At 35.1% G+C, this 27102-nt stretch overlaps 2 protein-coding genes across 5 annotated transcripts in view; one reads left to right on the top strand and one right to left on the bottom strand.

Moving 5' to 3' along the window:
- The first annotated feature begins 29 nt into the window (after positions 1–29).
- Positions 30–24109, top strand: LOC111050918 (exosome complex component RRP45). Of its 3 annotated transcripts, XR_005571913.1 has the most exons (11): positions 39–190; positions 477–571; positions 2644–2866; positions 4018–4238; positions 6499–6723; positions 9880–10067; positions 11225–11304; positions 12101–12287; positions 14184–14259; positions 16619–16746; positions 24006–24109. XR_005571913.1 is itself a non-coding variant. In XM_039433578.1 (10 exons), the coding sequence occupies exons 1-10, from the start codon at positions 119–121 to the stop codon at positions 16653–16655; spliced, it is 1404 nt and encodes a 467-aa protein (XP_039289512.1). In that variant the 5' UTR covers positions 30–118; the 3' UTR covers positions 16656–16943. The 3 variants fall into 3 exon arrangements, 2 of the variants coding, with proteins under 2 accessions (XP_039289512.1, XP_039289513.1); XM_039433578.1 differs by lacking the exon at positions 24006–24109 and having other exon boundaries at positions 30–190; positions 16619–16943; XM_039433579.1 differs by lacking the exon at positions 24006–24109 and having other exon boundaries at positions 9880–10055; positions 16619–16943.
- The window catches only part of LOC111059937 (glycoprotein 3-alpha-L-fucosyltransferase A), a 22684-nt gene continuing 17084 nt past the window's right edge, over positions 21503–27102 (bottom strand). For both annotated transcript variants that reach the window (XM_039433581.1, XM_039433580.1), the window contains exon 8: positions 21503–24117. In XM_039433581.1, the coding sequence (XP_039289515.1) occupies positions 23890–24117 (228 nt within the window). In that variant the 3' untranslated portion in view covers positions 21503–23889. The remainder of the gene's footprint in view (positions 24118–27102) is intronic.

Here is a 27102-nt window from a genome sequence, read left to right as displayed (position 1 = left end):
TACTGAATAGTCGACAACACGACAAGTTGACTATCGTTTATTTTATTTTGATTCTTAGTTTTTGAGGTTAGCTTTTGTATTTCTCAATCAAAAACTATCCGCACATGTTTCGTCAAACATGATGTCCAAAGATTCTTTATTCTCTAAATACGAAAAGAATTTTGTTTATAAATCTGTAACGATCAGGAAGGTAACTATATTTTATATTTTCCATCAATAAAATAGCCAACCTGTTTGTTTATATTAAAACATCTATGATCAGTAGAGTTGAATGCTCTTTGATTAATTTTTTATACTTTTGTCTTACTACTGAATCTGGGTGACTCAATTTGTTTATTCTCTTCTTGTATCAACGTAGGTAAACTTATATTTAGTTAAGAAATTTATTTGCAAAACTTTCATTAGCCTCTTGAAATAGGTTAAGCCGGTGTCACACGTGAGGCTAAGTAACCACAGAGTTGATATTTTTTTTACAGCGAATAGATGGCAGAGGTGCTGATGAGTATCGAAAGCTGGACATTGCGTATGGGAAGGAATGGGGTTCATGCATTGTATCACTTGGCGAAACAAAGTAAGTTATCAATATTGATATAGTCCAACTATTTACTATTCTAAGTTCATAATGTTGAAGGACACGTCGAAAAATAAAACACAAGAAGCTAATAGCTGATCACAACAACAAAAAATGAAAAATATGAGCTCACCAGCATGTTATCCAACATAAAGAACATTTAGAGCATTCAAGGGGTTCTTCATAAGCAATCTCCTTAGCGCACCTTGAAATTGCCTGGCCGGCAGGTCTCTTACAGCCATTGGAAGCGTGTTGCTTTTTCGATAGGTTGGCAAGGCCAGTTCGTGTCCTGCTCAGCCTCTGATAAGGTAATACAATGTTCCTCTCTGATGTTTGCGGATGATGCATCTCTACTGTCATCGGGTGCTAAGCTTGAGCGGGTTTTGGAGGCATCTGCGGAGCATCTTCGATCTGCCACTTCATGGTTCCTGGCTAATCGATTCCAGCTGAATGAGGACAAGACCCAAAGGATCATCTGCAGCTTGTCACGTGAACTGCGTGACCTTCAGAATCCAGTGAAGCTGCTGGTTTGTCTTGGACAGCAAACTCAGCTGGAACAGTCATATACAGCAGGTAACCAGTCCACTCTCCCGCATTTGCTTTCTGCTGCTCAAGATGAGGGGCCTGGTGACTTAGAAGTACCTTATAATGCTGAATCACGCGCTCTCCCATTGCCACATTACCTATGGCTTGCTTCTGTGGGGTCATTCAGCGAGGGCTGCTGATGTGCTGAGACTGCAAAAGAGGGCTATAAGGATTATAACAGGCACCGATCACTGCAAGCCCATCTTTGCTCGCCTTGGTGTGCTGACGGTCTTCAGCCATTACATCCTCCTGTGCTTGGTGTATGACAAGAGGATACAGCATACTCTGCTGCCAGAAGTGACGTTCACAACCACAACACCAGGCAACGCGAGCTGCTGGATGTCCCTAGGAGACGTCTCCACCGTTTACAGGCCAGCTATAGAGTTTCTGCACTGAAAATCTTCAACAAGCTGCCTCCTGGTGTGAAGAAGTTGGATGAGGCCGCCTTCAAGAGAGCCGTCAGGAAGCTGCTTTGTGATAAATCATATTATAGCGTAAATGAATTTATGAGTGATGATCTGAACTTTTTTTAATAAGTGGTCACTATTTTATGTGCCATCTGAATATTTTTTGTGTTATTGTGTATATTGAAAACGAACTCTATAGCTGCGTACACATATTCGCGCTTCCAGCCAGCACCGAGCACGCTCCTCCCTCGTACCGCTCTCGTACCACCATCGAACCACAGTCGCACCGCCCACGCACCCATCATGAACGTTATGGAAGATGTTAGATCTTCTCGCGTTCCCCGGTCGAACCACTGTTGCTCCCCGGTCGATCATCAATCGCTCTGCTGGAGTGACGTTCGGTTGCGGAGCAGAGCGAAAGTCTGTACGCACCTTATGACGCCATCGATGCCACAAATGTGGGTAATGGATGAAGCAGAAGGTATTAAAGGTACATCCAACCTATGGCTCCCTCTCATATTATGTGTATGAAAGCTCTATCCTCTTCATGGTGACAAACTCATATACAGTACTAAAATTCACCTGGGGCCTGCGAAGAGCATGAAAAATACAGAGAGCAAATACTGTGAGTGTCTTCTCTCTAACAAAGAGAGGACGGCAGTGAGCCAGTCAGCCCCACAGATGACCTGCAAGGCTTTCTTCTGCATGCGTAGTTCTCGTCCAACATTCTCAACTTCACCCCAGAGAACCAGGCCGTACAAGAGGATGCTCTGATGGAAACACTATCTCTCAGTCTTTTTTCTTTAGGGCTACTTCTAATATAAATCTTAGTACCCTTTTATAAAGTACCCAAACATCTTGTGACAAAATAATAATTTAACAGGGTACTGAGATTTATATTTTTATTTACTACCTCTCAGCCCTTTCTTAAGGAGGACAACTCAATTCAATTTTTCCAAAAAAAAACATGATATACACTAATATGAAATACAATATACAACATATTTTGGAATCCCCCCACTAGACTATCCATCTGCATCTAATATATTTATTTATTTATGAATTTCTTATTTATTTCAGAGTATTGGCAACAGTGACATGCGACGTGCAAGAACCCAAAGCCACACGTCCAAGTGAAGGCTTGCTGTTCATGAATGTTGAAATCAGTCCGATGGCCATTCCCAATATAGAGCAGAGCACGCTCAGCGAAATGCACACAAATTTGAGTCGTCTGCTGGAAAAGTGCATAAAAGAATCGCATTGTGTCGATCTGGAAGCACTCTGCATAGTTGCTGAAGAAAAGGTATCTTGTTATTTTATATAATTTCAATATAAACGTTTATCGTCAAATTATACTTGCTGAAGAGAATGTATCTGGATTATGTTACTACACTTAGAGCCGGTTACCGAGCTCGGGATTCAGGTAAGATCTAGACTTGAAACAGCTGCATTCAGAAAATTGGCTTTCCAAAACGGGGCGTAGTCGCAGTAAATAGTTGCAGCATAATAAATCTTTATTTTCTATAATTGGAAATTTCACTTTGAATTTGAAGAATAGTATTTTTTTCAAGTTTAAGCCCTAATAAAAAACTGCAAAATATCTCACAACAAATAAAATTACAATAATCTTGTTTGAAATATTTTTCTCTTTTCAACAATACCGTTGAAATTCGACCAGTAGTTTTCGAGTTATTGAGTATTTAATGACCAGAAGTAGGCATATTCCGAAAATATCGAAAAATCGATATATCTTGAAAACTAAGGTCGAAAGGAAAAAAGTTTACTGAACAGTTTTTGTCAGAAATGTCGAGTAGAATCTATATCTGTATGTGAGCTTCATTAAAACTCACTGCCACCTGTCAATTACATAATTATATATTTTACATACAAGATCGGTTTTGTTTGATACATTTTTCAATATATTAATTTTCTTGAAAACCTGTATGTCCAAACTACCAGACAATGACCTTATTCCCTCTTCAACACTATAGGGACAACTCTTTAATAGTATATCACCTATTTTATTTTTGAATACTTTCAAATTAGTCTCAGTTTTCAACTCGTTTCTCAAAGAATTATATATTTTTATGCCTGAATATAAGACTCCCTTCTCATAGGCAGTAAGTCTGTGATTGGGCAAATATAGATTGTTGTTACGCTGAGGAAACCTGTGCCCTAAAGAAAAAAAGGCGAATATTATTATTATTATTTTTACCTACACAACTACTCAAATCAAATCATTTTTCATTTTGACAAAAAAAAACACAACTCAGTGAAATAAAGATTTAAACTTCTATACAGTTAGTTCCTGTCAAAATAAAAATACTACTTGCTAAATTATTCTCAATTTGTATGCAAGTAGGACGTCAGTGAAAAAAAGTTTTCAACTACTTGGAAAGTACTATGTTTTTGTCAATAGTAGTTTGTAAATTGAATGTTGTTGCTGTTTGTGAGGTGTGGAACGTGCGCGTGGACATGGTGGTGTTGAACCATGAGGGCAACCTGGTCGGCTGCTGCTCGGTGGCCGCCCTGTCCGCATTGGCGCACTTCCGGCGACCGGATGTCACCGTGGACGGCCACACAGTCATCGTACACGACCCGGCCGAACGCGAGCTGGTGCCGCTCAGTCTGCACCACTATCCGGTCGCCATCGAGTATGCCATCTTCGAGGACGGGTAATCATTTCAAATTAAACATATTTTATGAGAATTAATTCATGAATTTTCATTCTCAATTATTCAAGAATAAAATATTATTAATTATACAAAAGAACTTGAAGCTCACAAGACTAATCTCTGGTCGCTAAGCTTGTATTGAAAAGATGAAAAAATGCTGAATTACAAAAGAGAATTTATTGTAACCTGGAAATAGAAAATAGGTAAGAATAGGACCTAGTAAGCAGGGGCGAGGCATGACTTTTTGGCTCTGTCATCTCCAGGAACAATTCAGTTCAAAGATAGGATGAAATCTGCACCCCTTCCCCCACTACTTAAAAATAATAATGTTTCATTTTAGACGATTATTTATCGAGCAATATGACATCTTGTATAAGATAAGTTTACTATTTATAATCTTGGAGTTGAAAAGTATAGAACTTGGCTAAATCTCAAGCTCGGAAACTGGCCCTTAATAATTGAAATAAATTTAAAAAATTGAAATGAAATTATAATAATTATGAATATATTAAAATATATTGAATATATATATAATATATACTGCGCGGAACAGTGGACTCGTAGAAAATAGCGATGTATTAGACCGTTTACTACACCATCGTTTACGGTGAGAGGGAGAGCGATGATGCAGAAGAGTGGTGGTAACGAATGCTAAATAGCATTACTGGAATCGCATATTTTTGAGAATCACATTGAACGGATGGAACTGATGATGCAGTAGTCTAATTTGTTCAAAGTTGGCGCGCTCGCATAAAAACTATTATCTTTTGGTTTCTCTACCTTTTTTATATTTCTTCCTCCTTGCCTTTTTCCCATTATTTGGGTCGGCTCTCCTCGATCTAAGTCTCCAGTTGGAACGATCCTGGGTCGTCTGATTCGTCAGGTCCAACTGCTTCATATTTTCATGAACTAAACCTAGCCATGTGAGACGGGGTCTGCCTCTGCTCCTCGGCTGTGTCTCCATATCAAGTACTTTCCTTGTCATATAATTGGGTGAACGTCTATTTACATGTCCATACCAGCGTTATCTTCCTTCCATTTTCTTCTCATAGACTGGTGCCACCCGGAAACTGCCCCGAACATACCTTTTTTATATTTATTTTAAATATTTTCAATTGAATAATATACACATTACATATCAATTTCTGTCCAGTCATCGGTGAATCCAGAGCCTCGCCTCTGATAGTAAGCTTATCAATTCATAGTGGAACGGTGAAGACAGCATCAAGCTTGAGAGTGTTGTGAATGAGGGTGTAATCACATTGGATGCGTATATGTGCAATTGGACGCTTGGTTATGCATGACCAAGCGCGCAGATGAGAAACAAAATCTGGAAAGAGAATAGGATCATTCACACTGAACGCGTGCACTTGCTGGTTGCGTTCAGTGTGAGCAGCTACATGCAAGCCACAACGTGTCTTAATCCCACTTTCCAGTTTTTCGGCTCATGCATGATTCGACATGCACTTGCACATACACGCACAGTCAATGTGATCACACTCTAGTGGTTAAAACCGTGAAGGTATAGTGAGATCTGGCAACAACATTCTAGATCCAAGCAGGAGGTTTCTATTTATATTTTACTCCTACTCTAGTACATGGGTTTCCCATAGTTGAGTAGGTTAATTTCCAATAGAATTAAATTCCATATTTTTTTATAGACCTATTGTATCAATAAGAACAATATTGAAACTTGTAGTACCCTTTATTATTTAAAATATTACAACGACTAGCTTCGACCATAACTTAGGTCATTGTTTTACCTATTGAATTGTATTTTAGATATTTTGTACTATTATGTTCAATTGCTTGTTTGTATTTTTTAAAGGGATTAAAATTTATTTACTTTTATTTATTATTATCTTTTTCGTATTTTCTTCGTTTCTATTACTTCTACTTCGTCTTCTACAAGTACCTTCGTCTTGTATTGCACAAGAAGTTTGTGCCAATAATGAATAGTGTGTTCCGTGGTCTAGTGGATGAGTAATTGCGTAGCAGCTCAGAGATCCCGGGTTCAACCCACTTATCACCAACAGTTTTTAACCAGAACACTTCTGAAATATAGGATGGATACGTTAAACTGTGGGTCCTGGCTGGAGTATCAGTCTTAAGGGTTATTGACGGCTTAATTGGTATATTCAGGCGAGTTGGGACCTTCCCGAAAGGCACTTTCCATCAACAAAAGCAATACGAGTTCACTTTGGTGATGAAAAAGATGAAATATTTTCAATGTTGATATCGCGGACTGATTTTGTTGCAGTGACGTGCTGATCCTATCTGACCCAACGGAAATAGAGGAGCGAACCGCCCAGGCCCAGCTGGTTTTGGGGATGAACGCTTACAGGGAGCTGTGTGGCATGCATCTGATGGGCAGCGCTCTGTTGTCTCCCGATGTCATCATCAATTGCTCCCGGAAGGCGGCAGAACAGGCGCTCGTTTTGGTCACAGCTATCAAGAAGGCGGTCGAGGAAGACCAGAAACAGAGGTATTTCGTGATTTTTTACACATCAATTTTTGTATTTTACAGATGAATAGTTATTTTTCTAAATTTTCATAAATTAGGCTACTCAAGTGAGGTAGAGAACAGCTGATAACAGCTGATAACAGCTATCAAGAAGGCGGTTGAGGAAGACCAGAAACAGAGGTATTTTGTGATTTTTTACACATCAATTTTTGTATTTTACAGATGAATAGTTATTTTTCTAAATTTTCATAAATTAGGCTATTCAAGTGAGGCACATATATCCATAGAGAAACAATATCGTAAGTAGATATCCCATGGTATAGGGTGTTAATGTCGCAACTTTTCCTCTTAACTCAAGTCGATTACTGTCGATTATTGTAGATTTTTACTGTTTTGTTGCGGTGAGAGTGTATAAACAGCACAATATGAGAGACTACCAGTGTCACACACTTTTTTGGAAAAGAAATACGTGTACTATCGGCTTGAGATAACAGTAAAAGTTGCGACACAAACGCCCCTTACCATGGGGTATCTACTTATGTTATTGTTTCTCTATGATATATCATCAAAGGTGTCATTCACTCTGATAACAGCTATCAAGAAAGATGTCGAGGAAAACCTGAAACAGAGGTATTTCGTGATTTTTCACACATCAATATTATAGTATTTTACAGATGAATAATCATTTTTCTAGATTTTCATAAATCAGGCTCTTCAAGTTTCGTATATCATCAAAGGTGGAAAAAGTATCGACATTTTTTGGGGAAAAAGTGTCGAGAATAATGGAATATTCATACTGCAGAAGAAAGCTATTAGGATAATTTATAAGATTAATACAAGTTGTTCTTGTAGACCTTATTTTAAAGAAAAGAGATTGCTGGCGGCTCCTGCTATTTATATATTACATTTAGCAATCTTCGTTCTCAAAAAATAGACAAATGTATGAGGAGAACCAGGTGAGTCGTCCTCATAATACAAAATTTAGGGTCGGTTTCTGAGCTCGGGATTTAGGTAAGTTCTAGACTTTAAACAGGTGGAGTCAGAAAATTGGCTTTCCAAAACGGGACGTAGTCGCAGTAAATAGTTGCAGCAAAATAAATATTTATTTTCTCATTTCTATAATTGGAAACGTTTTTCCTTGACGAAATGAAACATTCCTAAATAATTCAAAATAGATGATAATTTACACTATTTTCTTTTTATTTTATTGTGTGTTCAATTTTCTAGTTTTTGAAATTTAATTTAAACATGGCTTTGCCTATGACTGCGACTACACCCCGTTTCGGAAAGCCATTTTTCTGACTCAAGCTGTTTAAAGTCTAGAACTTAGCTAAATCCCCGAGCTCGGTAACCGGCTACTAGAGGTTTTGTTTACCCACCTCATACACTTAGTCTGCTGGAGAGTGGCCCGTTCTATATGATAATGAAAATATTCAATTAAATTCCATCTCACATAAGAGAAATTGAGGGCTTGAAGAGTTCAAAAAACCACTCAGGGAATTTCTTATTGTATTGTGTCGTTACAGATTAGCGGACTTCCTTGTTGGTTGATGTTTTATTAATGTATGATATGTGAAATCTGTAGTGTTCTCTTGACTGTTGTGTTGAAAGATGAAGGATTGTAGTAATATATTAGATTACACTTTGACGTGTCGTGTCATATACCACAGGAGCTTTGCCCCATTGATGCAGTTTCATATGTCGAACAAGTAAAGTAAGGTGTCATTCACTCTGATCATAGTTATTAAGAAAGCTGTCGAGGAAAACCAGAAACAGAGGTATTTCGTGATTTTCTACAGATCAATTAAATTGTATTTTACAGATAAATAATTATTTTTCTAGATTTTCACAAACTAGGCTACTCAAGTGTTGTTCGAATTACCTCAATATAAGTGTTTTAAACTGTAATGTATTGCTTTTTCGACAGTGAATAAATGCATTTCTCGATTTTTCTACCCTTTGGGTCTTCTGAGAATGAGTATTTTTACGTCATTTTAAATGAGTAATTTATGTTTGTGTCATTGTGTGTGAAAATAAACAAATAAATGAGTGAATTACTAAATTTCTCTGCTCTCTATATTACCTCAAAATGAGCATAAGAAGATATTCCATGGTATAGGGCGTTTATGTTCCAAATTTCACTGTTAACTCACGCTGATCCAACTCGTTTTACCTGGCTCATTGCCTCTACCATAACCTTCCCTGGGATATGTTGCACTCCGAGGGGGGCAGCATTGCTGTCTTTGAGGTGGCTGCTCAGCATTGGACATGATGCCAGCGACAATTAATTTGGTCACCATATATCTAGTAGTATCAATCATTGTCTCTGCTTTAAGGTTATCTGAAATTTCCAAAATTCCCCTCTTCACTTTCTTCTCCTGTACTGTTCGTTAATATAATATGATAGGTTCTTATAGAATATTACTTTTATCTGCACACAACAAAATTCATTAACCCATAAGTTGTTACATAACAACATGATGTATAATACTCTATAGTGTGAATATAGCCGATTTTTTTCAAGTAGTTATAATTTATATACAGGCATTTTACTCAAGTGTTAGTGCTACGCAAATTGATTTATATTGTATTATACACGACCCTCCTCACACACAGACTCGTTCTGGGTGAGGAGTACTATTCTTCCAAATTATTGTAAAGTTAACATTTCAAATGTTTGTAACCTGTTGCTTTTTGAGAATACAAACTTTTTCATTCATTTATTGATAGTCCACTTGGTTGTTTTCGTGACGCTGGTAGTCTCCAATGCTGTGCTGTTCTTACACTCTCACCCAGCCAAACAGTAATAAATAATAAATAAATATTTTATTGGTCATAAATATTACAAAAATACATGGACCATTGTCAGACAACATGAAACAATGAAAGGTTCACAACAAAACTTAAAACTATTAGTGAAAAATATACTAAATGTTAGGATGTAGGCTACAGCGTTGTAACACCTAACTCCAGTCAACCTAAAAATATTCGTCTATAGTGTACAAGCACTTAGCAAGTGATAATTCTTTCAAAACCTGCTTAAATTTATTGAGTGGTAGCTGCTTGAGGTAACAAAGAATGCTTGAAATTTTGAACATAAACGACCTATACCATGATATATCTTCTTATGTTATTTTTTCTCAGTGTAATATACGCTTTTATTCCATTAAAAAACAGGGATGCGAATCAGCCATCATGTCTGGTGCAGAGAATAAGAATGGACCAAGAACTGCCAGGCTCACAGAGTCGCTCTATGCTTCCGTTGAATAGAGAGGAGGTGAGGGAGAGAGTGACGGAGATAATAGAGCAAGTACAATCGACAAAGATAACAAAGTCCTCGAAAGATGACGATGGTGATGATGATGGTGACTATATTATTTATATTTGATACTTATATTTATTCATCCATAATTCAGATGATGTTAGCGAGTACATTTATTACATTTATTTATTTATTTATTTATTTGTTGATATAATTACAAATCATATGAATATGATCGGGATAGAACAACAGGCATAGCCCAAAACTATTCTGTTCCCAAATTTTGATAAGTAATAAAATGTCCGAAAAAATAGGTTATGTTCTTACTGAGGAAAGTTAAAGTTCAAAGTACATTCCCTCCTTTATTAACTTGTATCATTGTATTAACTTTTATTTCATTGTATCTATTCATTGATACAAATAGCACAATTATCGGGAAAGATCATTTATTAATTATTTCATCTATTTCGGACTATGTTGTAACGTTATCTAAATTTGGGAGAGGAATAGCATAAGGTTACCTTATTTTTTCTCTCCCTATCATTTTAATGATGTACTTATTGTATGAATCAATAAAGTGTTTGTTTGTTTGTATTTATTCATTGATACAGATAGTACAATTATCGGGAGAGATCATGGATTAACTTATCTATTCATTCAAGAAATTCACTCACTCATTTGCTCCTCCACTCATAAGGGTTGTGTGGCAGAGAGGACCTAGAGTACTAACTTCGCCCTTAATGAAGGCAATAAATAAATCAATCTCATTCATGCAGTTCTAAGGATGCAATTATTCGACAAATCACCTATCAAATGGGAGTATTCTCAATATACGATGTAATGCGATGAAAAATAATAAATAAATAAATTAGACAGACATAAATCATAGAATTATCGAATAAACTATCAGCTTAGGTAAAAACTTTTTAATTTTGTTCATTGTCTCTCCAGATCTATTTCTTTATCAAGTAAGAAATCAAAATATTTCTCAGCAATTAGAATAGGATGTTTCTTATATTGGTTTTGTGTCATGAGATGTGTAGACTGGGCTTTGTCAGTTTTTTTTTGTTATTTTGCATCAATTTCATTATTTTATAGTAGAAGCCTACCAGAGAATAGAGATTAATAATTGTTTAACAACCGAATCTAGTATCACAATTTTCTCATTAAAAAAGTGTTACGACAATTCAATATAGATTAGTTCAATAAGGATTTCAATTAATATTTCAGTGAAAAATTTATTTATGTTTTTTTTCACAGTTGTTATTCTTTCTGATGATGAAGTCGAAGTTGTAAGGAAATCAGGTCCAAGATCCGCTGAAACTTTCTCAAAAAAGAAGGTAATGTTTTGTTTGTTTTTAGTTCAAGTTTTCCACTCAACACATTTACTCCTAGATAATCTACAACTTATTAATTTAATAATTTCACGGATTAATTTGTTGAAGTGTTCATTTTGTTAATCTACCATAAATAAAGAAATATACTTTATATTATCCACTCAGCAACACATTTATTTCTAGTGTAAATTATCTAGAAATAAATAGTTTTATATAGGAGTAATAGTTTTAATAATAAGTTTTATTAATTTAATAACTTCATGGATTAATTTGTTAATTTTGTTAATTTAGCATGAATAAAACTTTACATTCGTGAGTATGTTTAATAAAACTTTTAATAAAGTGTCAATTACGCTCATGTCTATTTTTGAACATTTTATTCTTGAACGTTTTCTCTTGTTTGATCATAATCATCCCTCATTGGCCTCATATTGTATATTAGTCAAAACTTAAGACCTTCAGCAAACTTAGCATAATTGGAAACATATTCTCAAACTAAAAATTTGGTCTGAAAGTCTTTATTTAGGCTCAAACGTTCCTTTAGTCGTCAATATTCACTTTTTTCGTAAGAGCTACTTGTGTTTACATATAAATTAATAATCAAAGTACCTTTTTTCAACTTTATTTTATTTGTCACAACATGTTATTTTCAAGTGAGTAAAATAAATGACAAAGTTGAAACATGTTGTGTGAAATAAAATGCAGTTGAAAAAAAGAAATTTGATTTTCAATCTTTAGTCGTCATTCTGTAAATTTCTTCTGGTTCCTGATTTATTTTCAACTGAATTTTCATTTTCAGAACGAGCAAAATCCTTGGAAAAGCGTTTCAGGAGCTGATAGTAAGAAAGATGCTGACGCAGTGAAAAAAGAAGAGACAAAGACAGAGTCCAGTGAGAAAATGGTTGAAGATGTTCTGTCGTCAGACGAAGATGATGTTGCGCTTGTGAGAGAGTTCACTACTGAGGATAGGATCATCGGTATGATTGGTGAGTATCCCATTATTCCTCCAACAATCTTAATTAATCAGAATAGTTTGACTTGATAGTTTGAATCAGAATGTTTTTCGATTTGTATATCATCAAGCTATCAAAATGAAAAAGTTTTCTCAGGAAAACATTTTTTCTGATCATTACTTTTTGAGATATGAGCGCCTGAAGTTTGAATTTTTGGGACAGAACATTTCAAATTCGGTAAGATATAAATCCATGAGATTCAGAGGATGGATTCTTCATGGTATTGTTGATCTAGTAAAACAAAAATTTTCTGAAAATATCAATTTTTGGAAAAGTTATTCAATTTACCAAAAATAACTCAACTTAAAGTTATTTTTAGTAAATTGAATAATTATCTTAAAATTGATATTTTTAGAAAATTTTTGTTTTACTAGATCAACAATATCATGAAGAATCTATCCTCTGAATCTCATGGATTTATATCTTTATGTCATGAAAAATTTAAACTTTAGGCGCTCATATCTAAAAAAATAATGATCAGAAAAAAATGTTTTCCTGAGAAAAATTTTTCATTTTGATAGCTTCATGATATACAAATCGAAAAACATTGAAAATATCACGAGTAGAAAGTTTATTTTTAGCCTTTGCACAGCCTTTATCAGAATAGATAATCTTATCAGACATGCTGGTAAGTGAAATAAAGACATAGTTCTATGAATGTTATGAGGCTAACCGTATTAAATATTTATTTGTTGTTGGTTATCCATCTTGTTTCCACTATTATTATCACTATTAAATTTTATAAAACTTTAAAGTGAAAAAGCACTCACATTATTTGATGTGGCGACGTCCGTTTCGTGCTGGTATTGCACATTTTCAAGCCAAACAGGAACTCTGTTTGGCTTGAAAATGTGCAATACCAGCACGAAACGGACGTCGCCACATCAAATAATGTGAGTGCTTTTTCACTTTGAAGTTTTATAAAATTTAATAGTGAAAATATTTATTTATTCAATTACTCAGTATTACAAATCTTTCAGAAAATTACCACAGGCTTAAGCCCAAAACTGTTCCAATTCTAATTTATACAACAGTCCAAATTTATTCTTCATTGATTCATACAATAATAAGTAGCCTACATCATAAAAATGATAGGGAGAGAAAAAATAAGGTAACCTTGTGCTATTCCTAGATAAGGTTACACATAGTCCGAAATAGGTTAAGTGTCTTGTAGGCTAGTTGTTCACTTCACAAAATTTTCAGTTCTCAATTATTTTCACAAAGTAGATTTTATATGTAGCTAGGATATGTGTCACTGAGTGATCTGCCTAAAAATATGTACCTTACATTCAAAATAAGTTCTATTACTTCTTATGAATATTTCGAGCATTCCCATGTCAAAAATATTTTGAGAATAAGCACGTTAAAGTCTAAAATATCGTGAAAAATTATTTTCAAATCCTCAAATAAATGATTATTATTAAACAAAAATCCAAATTGAATGCTGTAGTTTTGTTATGTGAAGTCGAAAGAAATGAAGGCTGCACTCTAGTATATGAAATGAATTTACACGCATTTGAAAAGTATTACAACACTATTGAAATGAAAAAAATCATATTCATACGTTACAAGAAACAGAACGTGACTTGCCAAATAAAATCTAATTGAGTTAATCAATTGCTTTAAAATTCAATATATTGTATTCCTGTTAACCATGTTCTTCAAGCAATCAAGCTTGATTAGAACCATGTTCTAACTATGATCAATCTTTCCCATCAGGGAGAAAAAGTGGAATTTTCCACTCTAGATATACAAATAATTATTATTGGATTTCCTCAATCTACTTTTGTCAATTTTACATTATTTTCTCAATAGTTTTTAAAATTTACATCACTTTTAGTAGTTAAATCATGTTTCGTATGATTCCAGAGCTGAGTGGAGATAGCGAAGAAGAAGAAATTGTAACAATGAGGCCTAAAGATTTAGAAGCAGTTGAAGATAAGAGGTGAGGTTTTGTAATTTCTTTGATTCAACCCTTATTTCATAATTATTTATTTATTTACAAAGGAAACTGTCCACAAGTATTTCAAGTCCAGCTGATGATGAGGGTATGAATGATAATGCAGTACAAACGTTTCTATTTGTGATGATTTCATGAATGGATCAATAGCGAAATGAGAATAGCTGTATTCTTTATTGCATGCTTTATCCATCAAAAATATACAGAGTGATTATAAAAGAGCTTTACAACTTTGAAAGCACATAAATATATTTATTGAAATTACTTACAGAATTGAGAAAGGTGTCATTTTATTACAAAACACTTCAAGTTTAAGGCGTGGGTGTTATTTTGGTTGGATGTGACAGCCGTTGGTAATGCGACATACATCCCACCGTTAATCGATTTCTTGCCACACTCGTACCAGCATATCAGGCGTAACTTGTGCAACCACAGCGATCCGAATGTGATCCGATTTCGGAGGTCATTAAGATTGTCTGGTAGAGGCGGAACGTAAACCTTATCGGTGCACCAGTTTATTTCCACGGAGAAGTTCGGGATTTTCTACATAGTTGCTTTCAACTTCACTGGATCTACCATGCATGGCCACCTCGCTCACCGGATTTAACATCGATGGATTCCTTCCTGTGAGGTTCTATTAAGGATATGTTCCGCCTCTACCAGACAATCTTAATGACCTCCGAAATCGGATCACATTCGGATCGCTGTGGTTGCACAAGTTACGCCTGATATGCTGGTACGAGTGTGGCAAGAAATCGATTAACGGTGGGATGTATGTCGCATTACCAACGGCTGTCACATCCAACCAAAATAACACCCAAACCTTAAACTTGAAGTGTTTTGTAACCAAATGACACCTTTCTCAATTCTGTAAGTAGTTTCAATAAATATATTTATGTGCTTTCATGCACCGTTTCACCAACCTTGGTCAAGGCATTTGAACATGGTTAAAGTCTATCAGCTGGTCAAATCAGAAATAATTCGTTCCACCAACACCAGTTACGTTTAACCACGGTCAAACCAATGGTTTATTTTGACTGCCGCCGAACGAGCGATCAAATTATTTGAACACGGTCAAAAGACTGGCTCGATCAATTTTCTTGCTTGTTTGTAGGTTACCATATGTTTTTGACGCAATGAAAAATTTCAAAGTTTTTAGTGCGATTGAATTTAGTTGTAGTAAGTTATTTATTAGGTTTGTTCTCGGAATCTTTTAATTATTAGTAAATTATTATAGTATAGAAAATAAAGGAAGATTTTGAAAAAGATTTGCTTTACTCTTCTATTACACAGTAGGCCTATGCTATTCAATCCTTACATCAACCAATGTATCTCATTAGAATTGTAATGTTCTTTTGTTCATAAAAAAATTGTCAAAAATGATGGTGATTTGTAAATTCTTTGTACGAAAGTATTCAATTCATATTTGAAATATTATTATAAATTAATGTAGATTTGTGATTATACAAAACGTCTGTGCCAGGGGGGTATATAAGAAGATGGCCCAGGGGGCCTGCCCCGAAATAATGAATATGAAGAAAAATTAGTACAGCAATTACAAAAAAAAGTACAGTAATATGAATTTTTGACGGCCTGACGGTAAAGTAAAAAGAGCATTCAGCGCAAATTTCCCTCTGAATATGAGCAGCGAAACTGATATTGAGTATCATGGGGTGCTACTATATTCACTATATTACAGAATTAAATTTGGATTTTCGTTTAATAATAATTATTAATTCATTAGCATTTGAAAAATTGCAATATCTCAGTAATTTCTATCCATAAAAATGAGATGTAGCCAATAGCAAGCCAGCAAACATGTTGGCCAACTTCAGAAAAGTACAGATACAAGAGTTGACCATGTTCAAATTTGATCGACGGAGTTTTGATCAATCCCGAGGTTGGTGGATCAGTTGTATGTTTGAACGAGAGATCAAATTTTGACTATGGTCTAATTGACCATGGCTAGGCTATATTTGATCGAGGTTGTTGAAACCGGGCATCAAAGTTGTAAAGTCATTTTATAATCACTCTGTATTTATTACATCTTTATCTGTTATTGAAATATTTATGACTGCCACTGCAAACGAAATATTGGTCAATTCAGGAGACCAAAGGTAGTGCAGGTTTTATTTTTACTCTGAATTTTCGTTCAAGAATTGTGATTATATTCATTAACATTGAATAGATTCAATCCAACATTTATTTTCAACCAATTCTGTGACTGCTTCATTGATACCATTAAAATGTTTTTCCTGAAGATTCATCATCTACAGTGTTTTCAACTTTTCAATTTAAATGTTGTTCGGTTTTCTCTAATTTTGTGAAATTATTTGGATTTCAGGAAAGGAAAAATCAAGCAAGAGGAGGACAAAGTATGATGAAAGTGAATATTTTTGGAAATCTATGAAACTAATTGAAGGGAATCATTGGACGTGAGACATGCAATACATTATTTCTCTTGTAGAGAGGGTATGTTGTATCAACATTCCACTAACAACCAACTTTAATTTGCATTCTATAAATAATTCAACTTCCATCAGCAACTATGGAAATCCTTCCAGGATATTCATCCTGCCCGCCAAACGTATTGGACAGTATCAGTGAAAACTTATTGTAAAATAGTAGATTAAATTATTTTTAATAAAATTAAAATACATGGAACACAATGTTTTAGTGATTATTCATTGACCAAGCGAAGTGAGGTCTAAGATTCAAGTCGACGGTTTTGCATTTCTCTTTATTTATGTTTATATTTATGTTCCACATTTAAGGCATTTAAACGCAGCAATAGATTTTCATGAAATTTGACTGGTATGTTCCTTTTTGAATTTCGCGTCGACGTATATATAAGGTTTTTTGAAATTTTGCATTTTAAGAATAATGCAAAAGGAAAAGGAGTCTCCTTCGAACGCCAATATTACGGTAAAAATCAGACTATAGAATTTATTCATCATAAATCAGCTGTCGTCATTACATGCAATATCAATATCTCAATGAAACTGGGTGAAAAATCATCTGTCGTGTTGACTATTAATTGAATTTAATGAGGCATGCAATTGATAACTCAAAGTAGCGTAGTATTTTCTCCCGACTTTTCTCTGTTTTCAACTCGTTGAGCTTTTGATGATAGTAGCATAGTATTGTTTACAACAAATTATTAGCATCGTCGGTACAACAACCCAAACAGCCATTACTCGTTTATACACCGATATCTCGCCGACACGACAGGACAGGACAGAATTTACTCTGATGATCAGTATTAGAGGAGACTGTGGTTTATAACTGCGCGAGGTCTACTGTTCACAGAACTACTAGTGTAATCCCTGATATTGAAACACTGTAAATTACACTAAATTTCATGTTTTCGAGTAGAATCGAGTAACAAATTCCGTCACACAGTTAATATTACAGGTCATTGAATACAATACGGTTCACTTAAAAAATTCTTGTCTGGAAACGAGTCGTCCCGGAATGTGAGTGTGAGCGCTGTTATCAGGTCTGGCTGCAACTGTCTACAATGTTGATGGAAAGATACATTTTCAAGATGTTCAATGTTTTTGAACGGGTAGTATTATAGTCAACTAGACAGCTGATTTATGATGAATAATAATTCTATAGTCTGATTTTCTCTCTAATATTGGCGTATGAAGGAGGCTCCTGGAAATGCAAAATTTCCAAAAACCTTGTATATAAGTCGACGCGCAAATAAAAAGGGGACATACCTGTCAAATTTCATAAAAATCTATTACCGCGTTTCGCCGTAAATGCGCAACATATGAACATATAAACATTTAAACATTAAGAGAAATGCCAAACCGTCGACTTGAATCTTAGACCTCACTTCGCTCGGTCAACTAGGCTAGCAGGTAACCCGTGCTCTGCAAGGGTCCAATTGAAAACATGACACACTGAAAACCTGACCTACTGAATTCTTGACGAATTGAAAATAGGCCTGTAACCATCCTCGACAAATTAGGATTCTGTATGCAGAATTTCAAGTGAATCAGTCCAGTAGTTCAGAGGTGATGATGCGTCATTCGTGAATTTCCTAACCCGCATGTGTATAAGCAAGTTATTCCCTCTATTATACTAGTAGTTCTGTGAACAGTAGACCTCACGCAGTATTCTCATCTACAAGTACCTGATTGAAATACTATAGACCTTATGGAAATACAGCAATAGACTGGCTTTTCCACACATCTGTGTAAACACTTGTCAGCTGATTTATGATGAATAATTCTGTAGTCTGATTTTTACTCTAATATTGGCTTATGGAGGAGGCTCCTTTTTTATTATTATCCATGAAATGCAAAATTTCCAAAAACCTTGTATATACGTCGACGCGCAATTAAAAAAGGAACATACCTGTCAAATTTCATAAAAATCTATTACCGCGTTTCGCCGTAAATGTGCAACATATAAACATATAAACATTTAAACATTCAAACATTCAAACATTCAAACATTTAAACATTCAAACATTCAAACATTCAAACATTTAAACATTTAAACATTTAAACATTTAAACATTCAAACATTTAAACATTCAAACATTAAGAGAAATGCCAAACTGTCGACTTGAATCTTAGACCTTACTTCGCTCGGTCAATTATATAGATGTTGTTTTTATCATCATGAGAGAGATTACAATATTACTAATATATTCTTAAGTTCATTGATAATTATATTATATTTATGAGTATAATATTCTTCATTCGGTTTGTATATTCTTCATCTCTACCATCTACCATATCGAGATTATACCTAGATACTCTTCCCAATCCACGAGAAATTGAATACAGTTATAACTCTTGTAATAAGAAGTTTTCATTAGGAGTGAAGCAAGGTAGAGGTAGAGAAGCATCACTCCAGCATCCGACTTGAAACTTGGAAACTTGCAAGCTACTGTTATCATTCCCCATTTAAGTTGAAATTAGAATTTAATTAGAACAGAAATTGATGTCGCTGAAGCCGATCCCAGAACACTGCAGTATCTTTCTTTCACTATCTCGTCTCGGTGAAGTTGTAATTCTCAAATCCTATTTATAGTTGTAGGTTGACCTGTATTGCAGGCTGTCTCACGGAAACTGGAATAACACTCTGTTCCATTATGCATCACGCGTAATTTGTTCGGTTTCTGAGTAGCATGACGTCTTATCAACAGTTTTTCCTTGACTTTGTCTTCCTGTTCACTCTTCAATGGAGAGTATTAATGGTACTTCTTATCAGACTTTTATGGCAAATTTTTACAACTGAAAGATTTCATTGAATGTTGAGACGGCTTAGGCCCGCCCGTTTGCAGATACTCGGCTTAGGACCAATATCGGGGCACCGAGCTTTGCTCGTTTTTTTTTATTTATTGATAAACAGAACACAATAATTGTGTTTTAGAGAATAATAATCTTATTATTGATTCTCTGTTCCCTATACCTTATACCGTATACCTCATACCCTGCACCCTATTCTCTATAGCTTACACCCTATACCGTGCCCTATTTAATTATACCTTGAATACTACTAATAACTCCATAGTTCCGTCATACCTTTACCCCATAGCTCTCACCTTTAACCCCATAGAAAAACCACATCCCGGGCTTGCAGGTACAGCTTGCTCGCCGTCAATTCGCAGTTGGTTCAGATTGCGTACTACCTTTATAAATAGAATTATTGGTAGGGATCTGATAGTCAGATCCGTCTCCTTGTGTAGGGTTATCTTAATATCCCTTAAAACCCACCCTGTATTCCAAAGGCCGAGGGCCGAATCGCCCAATAACGGCACGGGCAAACACTCTTCCCCTGAAAGTAAAAATCTCGCGAAAGAAGCAGAGGGTAAAGGATCAGGATAGAGGGAGAAGTGTAGGTCCGGTAACTCCACCTGTCAGTACGGCTACTGACCCCGACCCATACCCGGCTGTAGCTAGTCCGCGTCTTAGCAATACTTCGCAATTATTAGGAAACCTAGAGGGTGGAATAGGTCATTCTAATAAATGTATTAATTATAAATCAGCTGTCATCATTACATGCAATTAATATCTCAATGTAACTTGGTAAAAAATCAGCTGTCGTGTGGACTATTAATTGCATTTAATGAGGCATGCAATTGATAACTCAAAGTAGCGTAGTATTTTCTCCCGACTTTTCTCTGCTTTCAACTCGTTGAGCTTTTGATGATAGTAGCATAGTATTGTTTACAACAAATTATTAGCATCGTCGGTACAACCCAAACAGTCATTAGTTGTTTACAAACCAATATCTCGCCGACACGACAGGACAGGACAGAATTTACTCTGATGAACAGTATTAGAGGAGACTGTGGTTTATAACTGCGCGAGGTCTACTGTTCACAGAACTATTAGTGTAATCCCTGATATTGAAACACTGTAAATTACACTAAATTTCATGTTTTCGAGTAGAATCGAGTCTTGCCAGGAGTGAATAATCTGTAAATGTATTTGACCGAGCGAAGTGAGGTCTACGATTCAAGTCGACCGTTTTGCATTTCTCTTCAAGTTTATATATATGTTTATATTTATGTTCCGCATTTACGTTCAAACGCAGCAATAGATTTTCATGAAATTTTTCAGGTATGTTCTTTTTTGAATTTCGCGTCGACGTATATTATATAAGGTTTTTTGAAATTGGAAAGGTTTTTTGAAATGGAGGAAAAGGAGTCTCCTCCGAACGCCAATATTACGATAAAAATCAGAATATATAAAATGTATTAATTATAAATCAGCTGTCATCATTACATGCAATTAATATCTCAATGTAACTTGGTAAAAAATCAGATGTCGTGTGGACTATTAATTGCATTTAATGAGGCATGCAATTGATAACTCAAAGTAGCGTAGTATTTTCTCCCGACTTTTCTCTGCTTTCAACTCGTTGAGCTTTTGATGATAGTAGCATAGTATTGTTTACAACAAATTATTAGCATCGTCGGTACAACCCAAACAGTCATTAGTTGTTTACACACCAATATCTCGCCGACACGACAAGTCAGGACATAATTTACTCTGATGGACAGTATTAGTGGAGGCTGTGATTTATAACTGCGCGAGCTCTACTGTCCAAAGAACTACTAGTGTGTAACTCACGTAACTTGTAGATAAATCATTGGTTTCCAACATTTTTTTACAACTCAAGATTCAACATTTAACTGTAAATTACATTTCTGGTTACCATGATTAATAAGATCTAAAGAATGAAAGGACTCAACTAAAATAACGCATTTTCAACAAATGTTTTACTGGTTTTAGAAATGCATTAAAGTTTCAAAATATAGAAGTTAGGAAAATATACATACAACTTAACATGAATACCGATAAAATATTTGCAATTTATTCAAGCATCAATACTAGAAATCTGAAAAAAAATCTTGTTAACATCACATTTCTTCAATCATTGTTTACTACAGTCAACCTTGAGACAAAATTTGAAACTCAAATTTACGCTAATTTAAATTGTCTAGAATTTCTTACACTTTTTGCAATTAAATTTATTTTCGAAGATACATTGATAGAAAGAAGTATCCACAGAGATGTTAAATAAATATATGATTGTAGCTGGTATAAAAAACTAATGAAAAAGATTCATCTGCTAATTTAAATTATTGGACAATTCTGTTACCTTCGGTTATTTAGAAAATTTTCAAAAATATATAATCAATCTATTATCAAGTCAACTTGAGAATGTGTACATAATGAAGTACCTATACTATAAACTATAATTACAATCGTACACCAGTTAGGCTTCGGCCCGCTGCAAAGTAGACCCACGCTAATCCACGAAAAGTAACCCACGCCCTGGGATGTTTTGTAAACCATTGCTTGGCTTCTCCAGAAATCTGTGTAATGATAATAATATATGCAATGAATAATCCACTTGTCAGCTGATTGATTATGAATAATTCTATAGCAATGGTTTACAAAACATCCTACGGCGTGGGTTGCTTTTTGTGGATTATCGTGGGTCTACTTTGCGGCAGTCCTAAGACTTGATACTTGTCTTACTTGAACATTATCTTACTGAGCAGTCTGGTGCTTCAATCTGAACACATCATTTCAATAAAATTTATATCAAGTGATAGAAAAACAGTAGAGCAGTAAAACACCTTTCATTCTTATAAAAAATCAATTTCTTCTTGAAAAAGTCCAATTTTCTTAATATTATTTAAAATATTTCTCTCTTGACGCTCATCAACTCCAACATTCAAGAGCATTATGTAGACTATCTTTAGACAATATGAATCATCTTAAAGCATAATTTAAACAAGTCAATGTTGTTAACTATTATTTATCAAAAATCCCAATTTTCTTATAGGAATCAATAAGACTATCAATAATTAATTAACAAATGGGTTGACACTGACTTCAAACCCTACAGGCAACACTCCACTAAAAATAAACTACACATTCAGTTAATACTATGAGCATAGCAATGGTTTCCTTGGACGGTTTTATGTAGTAATTTAGAATTACATCTTATCACAGTTTTGTTGACTAACGTACCTCCACTTGGAATTAAATAGTATCGTAAGTTACTTTAAGTAGTATGACTGACTAATAACTAGTAACTATTATGTAGTAAGTAGAACCGACTGAAGTCAGAATAGAGCAAGTTGAGACTTAAGCCACTACCTCCGTAAACAAAGCCATAGTGCATGAAAGGTGGTTGATGGTAACGTCAGCACAGGTAGGGCTCCTACACCAATAAAACACTAGCTGATATAGATCAGCTGAAATCAACAAATTTTGATTGGTCTAGGAGCCTTAGGCTACCTGTGCTGACGTCACCAGAATTCACTATGGCTTTGTTTACGAAGGTAGTGCTTGAGCCTCTACCGAAAGAAATATCGGGGTTACCAGATAGTGAAAAACAGCGACTTGAAATTTCGAATTTAACCGGAGATTTTTATGTGAAGTTTCAACCCCGACATTCTTGTGTTGCTCAAAAAACTACACTATTCCTATAGTCTACAGTCTCAGATGAACCTAGATCTATCTAGTGTCCCTATTAGACTTCGGACAATTTTCTACTGACTCTCATCCTATAGTCTTGGATAAACCTAGATTTCTCTAATGTATTACCAGACTTCATATAATATTCCACCAATACTCTTCCCATAGTGTAGAGTTATAGTCTTAAATAAGTCTAGAATTATCTAGTGTTTCCTATCAGATTTTAGACAATTTTCCACCGACACTCTACCTATACTCTTTAGACTCAACTCACACTCACGCGACTCAGGTCGAGAAGAGACTCGACTCTAGTCGAGAGCATGTGTTTTCAAATGGTGACAGTCGCGGAGACTAGAATCGACTAGTCTGAGTGTCACCATTCGAAAACACAAGATCTCTAGATAAATCTAGACTTATCCAAGACCAAGGCTCAACCACACTCACGCGACTCAGGTCGAGAAGAGACTCGACTCTAATCGAGAGCATGTGTTTTCAAATGGTGACAGTCGCGGAGACTAGAATCGACTGGTCTGAGTGTCACCATTCGAAAACACATGCTCTCGACTAGAGTCGAGTCTCTTCTCGACCTGAGTCGCGTGAGTGTGGTTGAGCCGTGGTCCTAGATAAGTCTAGATTTATCTAGAGATCCCTATTAGATTTCAGGCAATTTTCCACCGACACTCTTCCGATATTCTTTCCAAGTCTTATTCTTGATACAGGAGCCTGGCTTTCTCCAAAAATCGTCAATTTTCTTGTAATATTTTTCAGGGTAGTCATCATGTAGCATGGCACACAGCCGGCAATAGAAGTAGCCCTCGATGATCTCTCCCATGTCGCGCCACTTGAAATACGAGTTGAAGAGGTCGTCATCCTGGTCCACCTAAATATCATAACAATCATATTTTTTCAAAACAACATTTTATTGAGTGAAATATCTATAAATTATCTGCGATAGATTATCTATGCCACATTACATCTATCTTGTGTTTGAGCTTTGTTTTTCACAGAGTGGTGTTTCTGTATTTATCCTATAGTGAGGTCCACGTTATAATGGCAGTGAAGAAAGATAGGAGGAAAACGTGGCCAAGTCTCTCCATTTTGCCACTGAGTGTACACAGCTGTTACTCAATTCATCCCATTAAATTTGATCTAATAATAATTATAATTTCCTTGATTACATAATCAATTTAATGTCAAATCAATCAAGGAAATTTTTTTCCATAATTTGATTCGAAAATTTGCTTTCATAACTAAGATCAGATTTTTTTTATACAAACCTGAAATGGCGGCTAATTTTAAAATTTGGTGTGGTACACTCACACAACTTTCTTTGCTCATCTTCTTCTTCTCTTCTCTATACTTATAAAAGGCTAAGCCCCGACAGACTGAAATCACACCACAGCCCAAACTACTGAGCCTAAAAACTTGTAATTTTGCACGATTGTTTATGGTAGCCTGAAAACATCCACTAAGAAAGGATTTTCAGAAATTTGGCTTATACATTGCATCAGGAAAACGAAGTTCAAAACTATGGTTTTCCAAACATATGTTTTTGAGATAATTTCTTTGATGCAGCTGTTTCACATTCACCATTATAAATTATTATACAGAGTTTGTGAAAATAAAAATATTTATTGATTACCAAAACAATACTATTATTATATTAATGATAATAATTGATTATTATTTCTATCATATTATTTTGTTATTTCCAATGATTACAACATATGTTAGAATATCACATGTCAATAAATAAATTATCTCATTTCCATATGGCACTCACCTTACCATGTTCATAACCTTACTTAATAGGATCCTTTTTCATCCTTTGAAACCCTTAGAGGCAAAATATCTCAAAATGCAAATGCGCGTCTAGCATGTTTGAAGAATATTTGTGCAAAGTTTCAAGTCTGTAGGACAATTAGTTTAAGCTTTAGTGTGATTTTACATCAAAATTTTCGAAAAATGCCCTCTCCTGGACCCCCCTGTGCTCCTGATCGAAATTTTTCTGCATAGATCTAATTTTTTTTCCTAGCTGAACAAAAAAGTTCCTCATGACTTTGCTGTGCAATGAGCGGTTAAAAGGTACAAAAATTTGGGGGGGGCCCCAGCTCCCTCAGGGGGGGCAAATTTCTGAAAATCCTTTCTTAGTGGATGTTTTCAGGCTACCATAAACAATCGTGCAAAATTTCAAGTTTTTAGGCTCAGTAGTTTGGGCTGTGGTGTGATTTCAGTCTGTCGGGGCTTAGCCTTTTATAAGTATAGAGAAGAAGAAGAAGAAGAAGAAGAGATAGAGATTTATGAGAAAATGTAGAAGGAAAGAGAAGAATTCAAAGACTGAGACTGAGGAACATCGAAATAAGGAAGAGAGATGAAAAAAAAATAGAATATGGTAATAATGAAGAACATGGAGAAGTAGAAGAACAATACAAAGCCTGAGGCCCGGTTGCATAAAAGCCGGTTAAATTTTAACCGTGATTAATTTCACGAGAACCATTCAGAGAAGGCTTTTTTGATGAGACGGCTTCTCTGATTGGTTCTTGTGGAATTATTCACAATTAAAATTTAACCGGCTTTTATGCAACCGGCGCTGAGACTAAGAAGCAAACCATGAAACCAACAATAAAAGATTAAAAAAGAACAAGATCTCATAACAGATGGAAATGTGAGGGAAGATGATGAACAAATGGGAAAGAATAAGAAGAAAGAAGGAAAAGGAAGATAAAATGAGAAGACGGTGAAAAAGAGACAGAAGAGCCAGTAGGCTGTCCCACTTAGAGCTGTTGTGCACTTTGTAAAGTCCCCACTTACTTGGGGCTTACTCCTGAAAGGGCTTTGCCATACTCTGGAGTGTCTTAACTTATGTAAACGTGCTTATAAAGTTGATAGCATATGCAGTAGGCCCGTGTTGCATGCATAGCGTGGGCCTCCTTACTCCACTTCTCCAAGCTGAGGTCTAGGGTTAAATCAGTCAAGTTTTTGATTCTTTATTCATAAGTGAGTACCCGGAGTCGCTAACAAGATTTTGGCTTCAGTGGATAATCATCGTCTTAACAGTTTTGTGAAATATTTAGCGATATTTGAAATATTTAACAGAATTGGAAAATTGATACTTGAGGTAATTAAATTAATACTTGGGGTATTGGATTTTGTGAAATTTTTAGAGGAATGAGGTATTGCATTTATTCAAATACCAATGATAATGAATGTATTTTAATGATTCCCCGAATCTCCATTAATTGTTTTTCCATATTGTATGAATATTAAACTCACAAAATGCACAAAAATCTTTCTTCTTCAATTGATAGATTATCCTGTGCATTTTCAATATAAAGACCATAAATTATTTATACATAATATTATCAAGGTCTATAAAAACCAGGTACACCCGCGTTCCTTATGGAGCGGCCATTTTGTGCGATTTTTATGGCGGTAATTTGAAAATCTAATCTGATTCAATTTGCTCGTAACAATATCATGTATTATGCATTTAAAAACAATATTCTAGTTGATCTATAAGCCTCATTAACGAGGATAATTTAGGGAATAACATTATGCCGATTGGCGGCTAAATAATTAAAACTACGATTATACTATTGTGATTGTGTTCAGAGTACATTTTCCTTTGTTTGAATTATGAAATTTGAGGATTTTTTGAAAGTTGTCAAAACAGCTGCTCTACAAATAAAATATCGACATGTGTTCTTTTGAATAAACTGCTCTACCTACCTACCTCACGCACGAGAAGGAGGATACAAAGTAAATTTATCAAGGATGGGGTGGACCCCCTGTTAATTTCTCAGGGAAGAGACTCATGCCAGTTAATAGAGCTGATATATAACTATACAGGGTATGAATTTGAAAA

The sequence above is a fragment of the Nilaparvata lugens genome, chromosome 7 (assembly GCF_014356525.2).
Source record: "Nilaparvata lugens isolate BPH chromosome 7, ASM1435652v1, whole genome shotgun sequence".
NCBI lineage: Eukaryota > Metazoa > Arthropoda > Insecta > Hemiptera > Delphacidae > Nilaparvata > Nilaparvata lugens.
The sequence above is the reverse complement of the archived record's forward strand: the minus strand, read 5'-3'. Positions and strand labels throughout refer to the sequence as shown.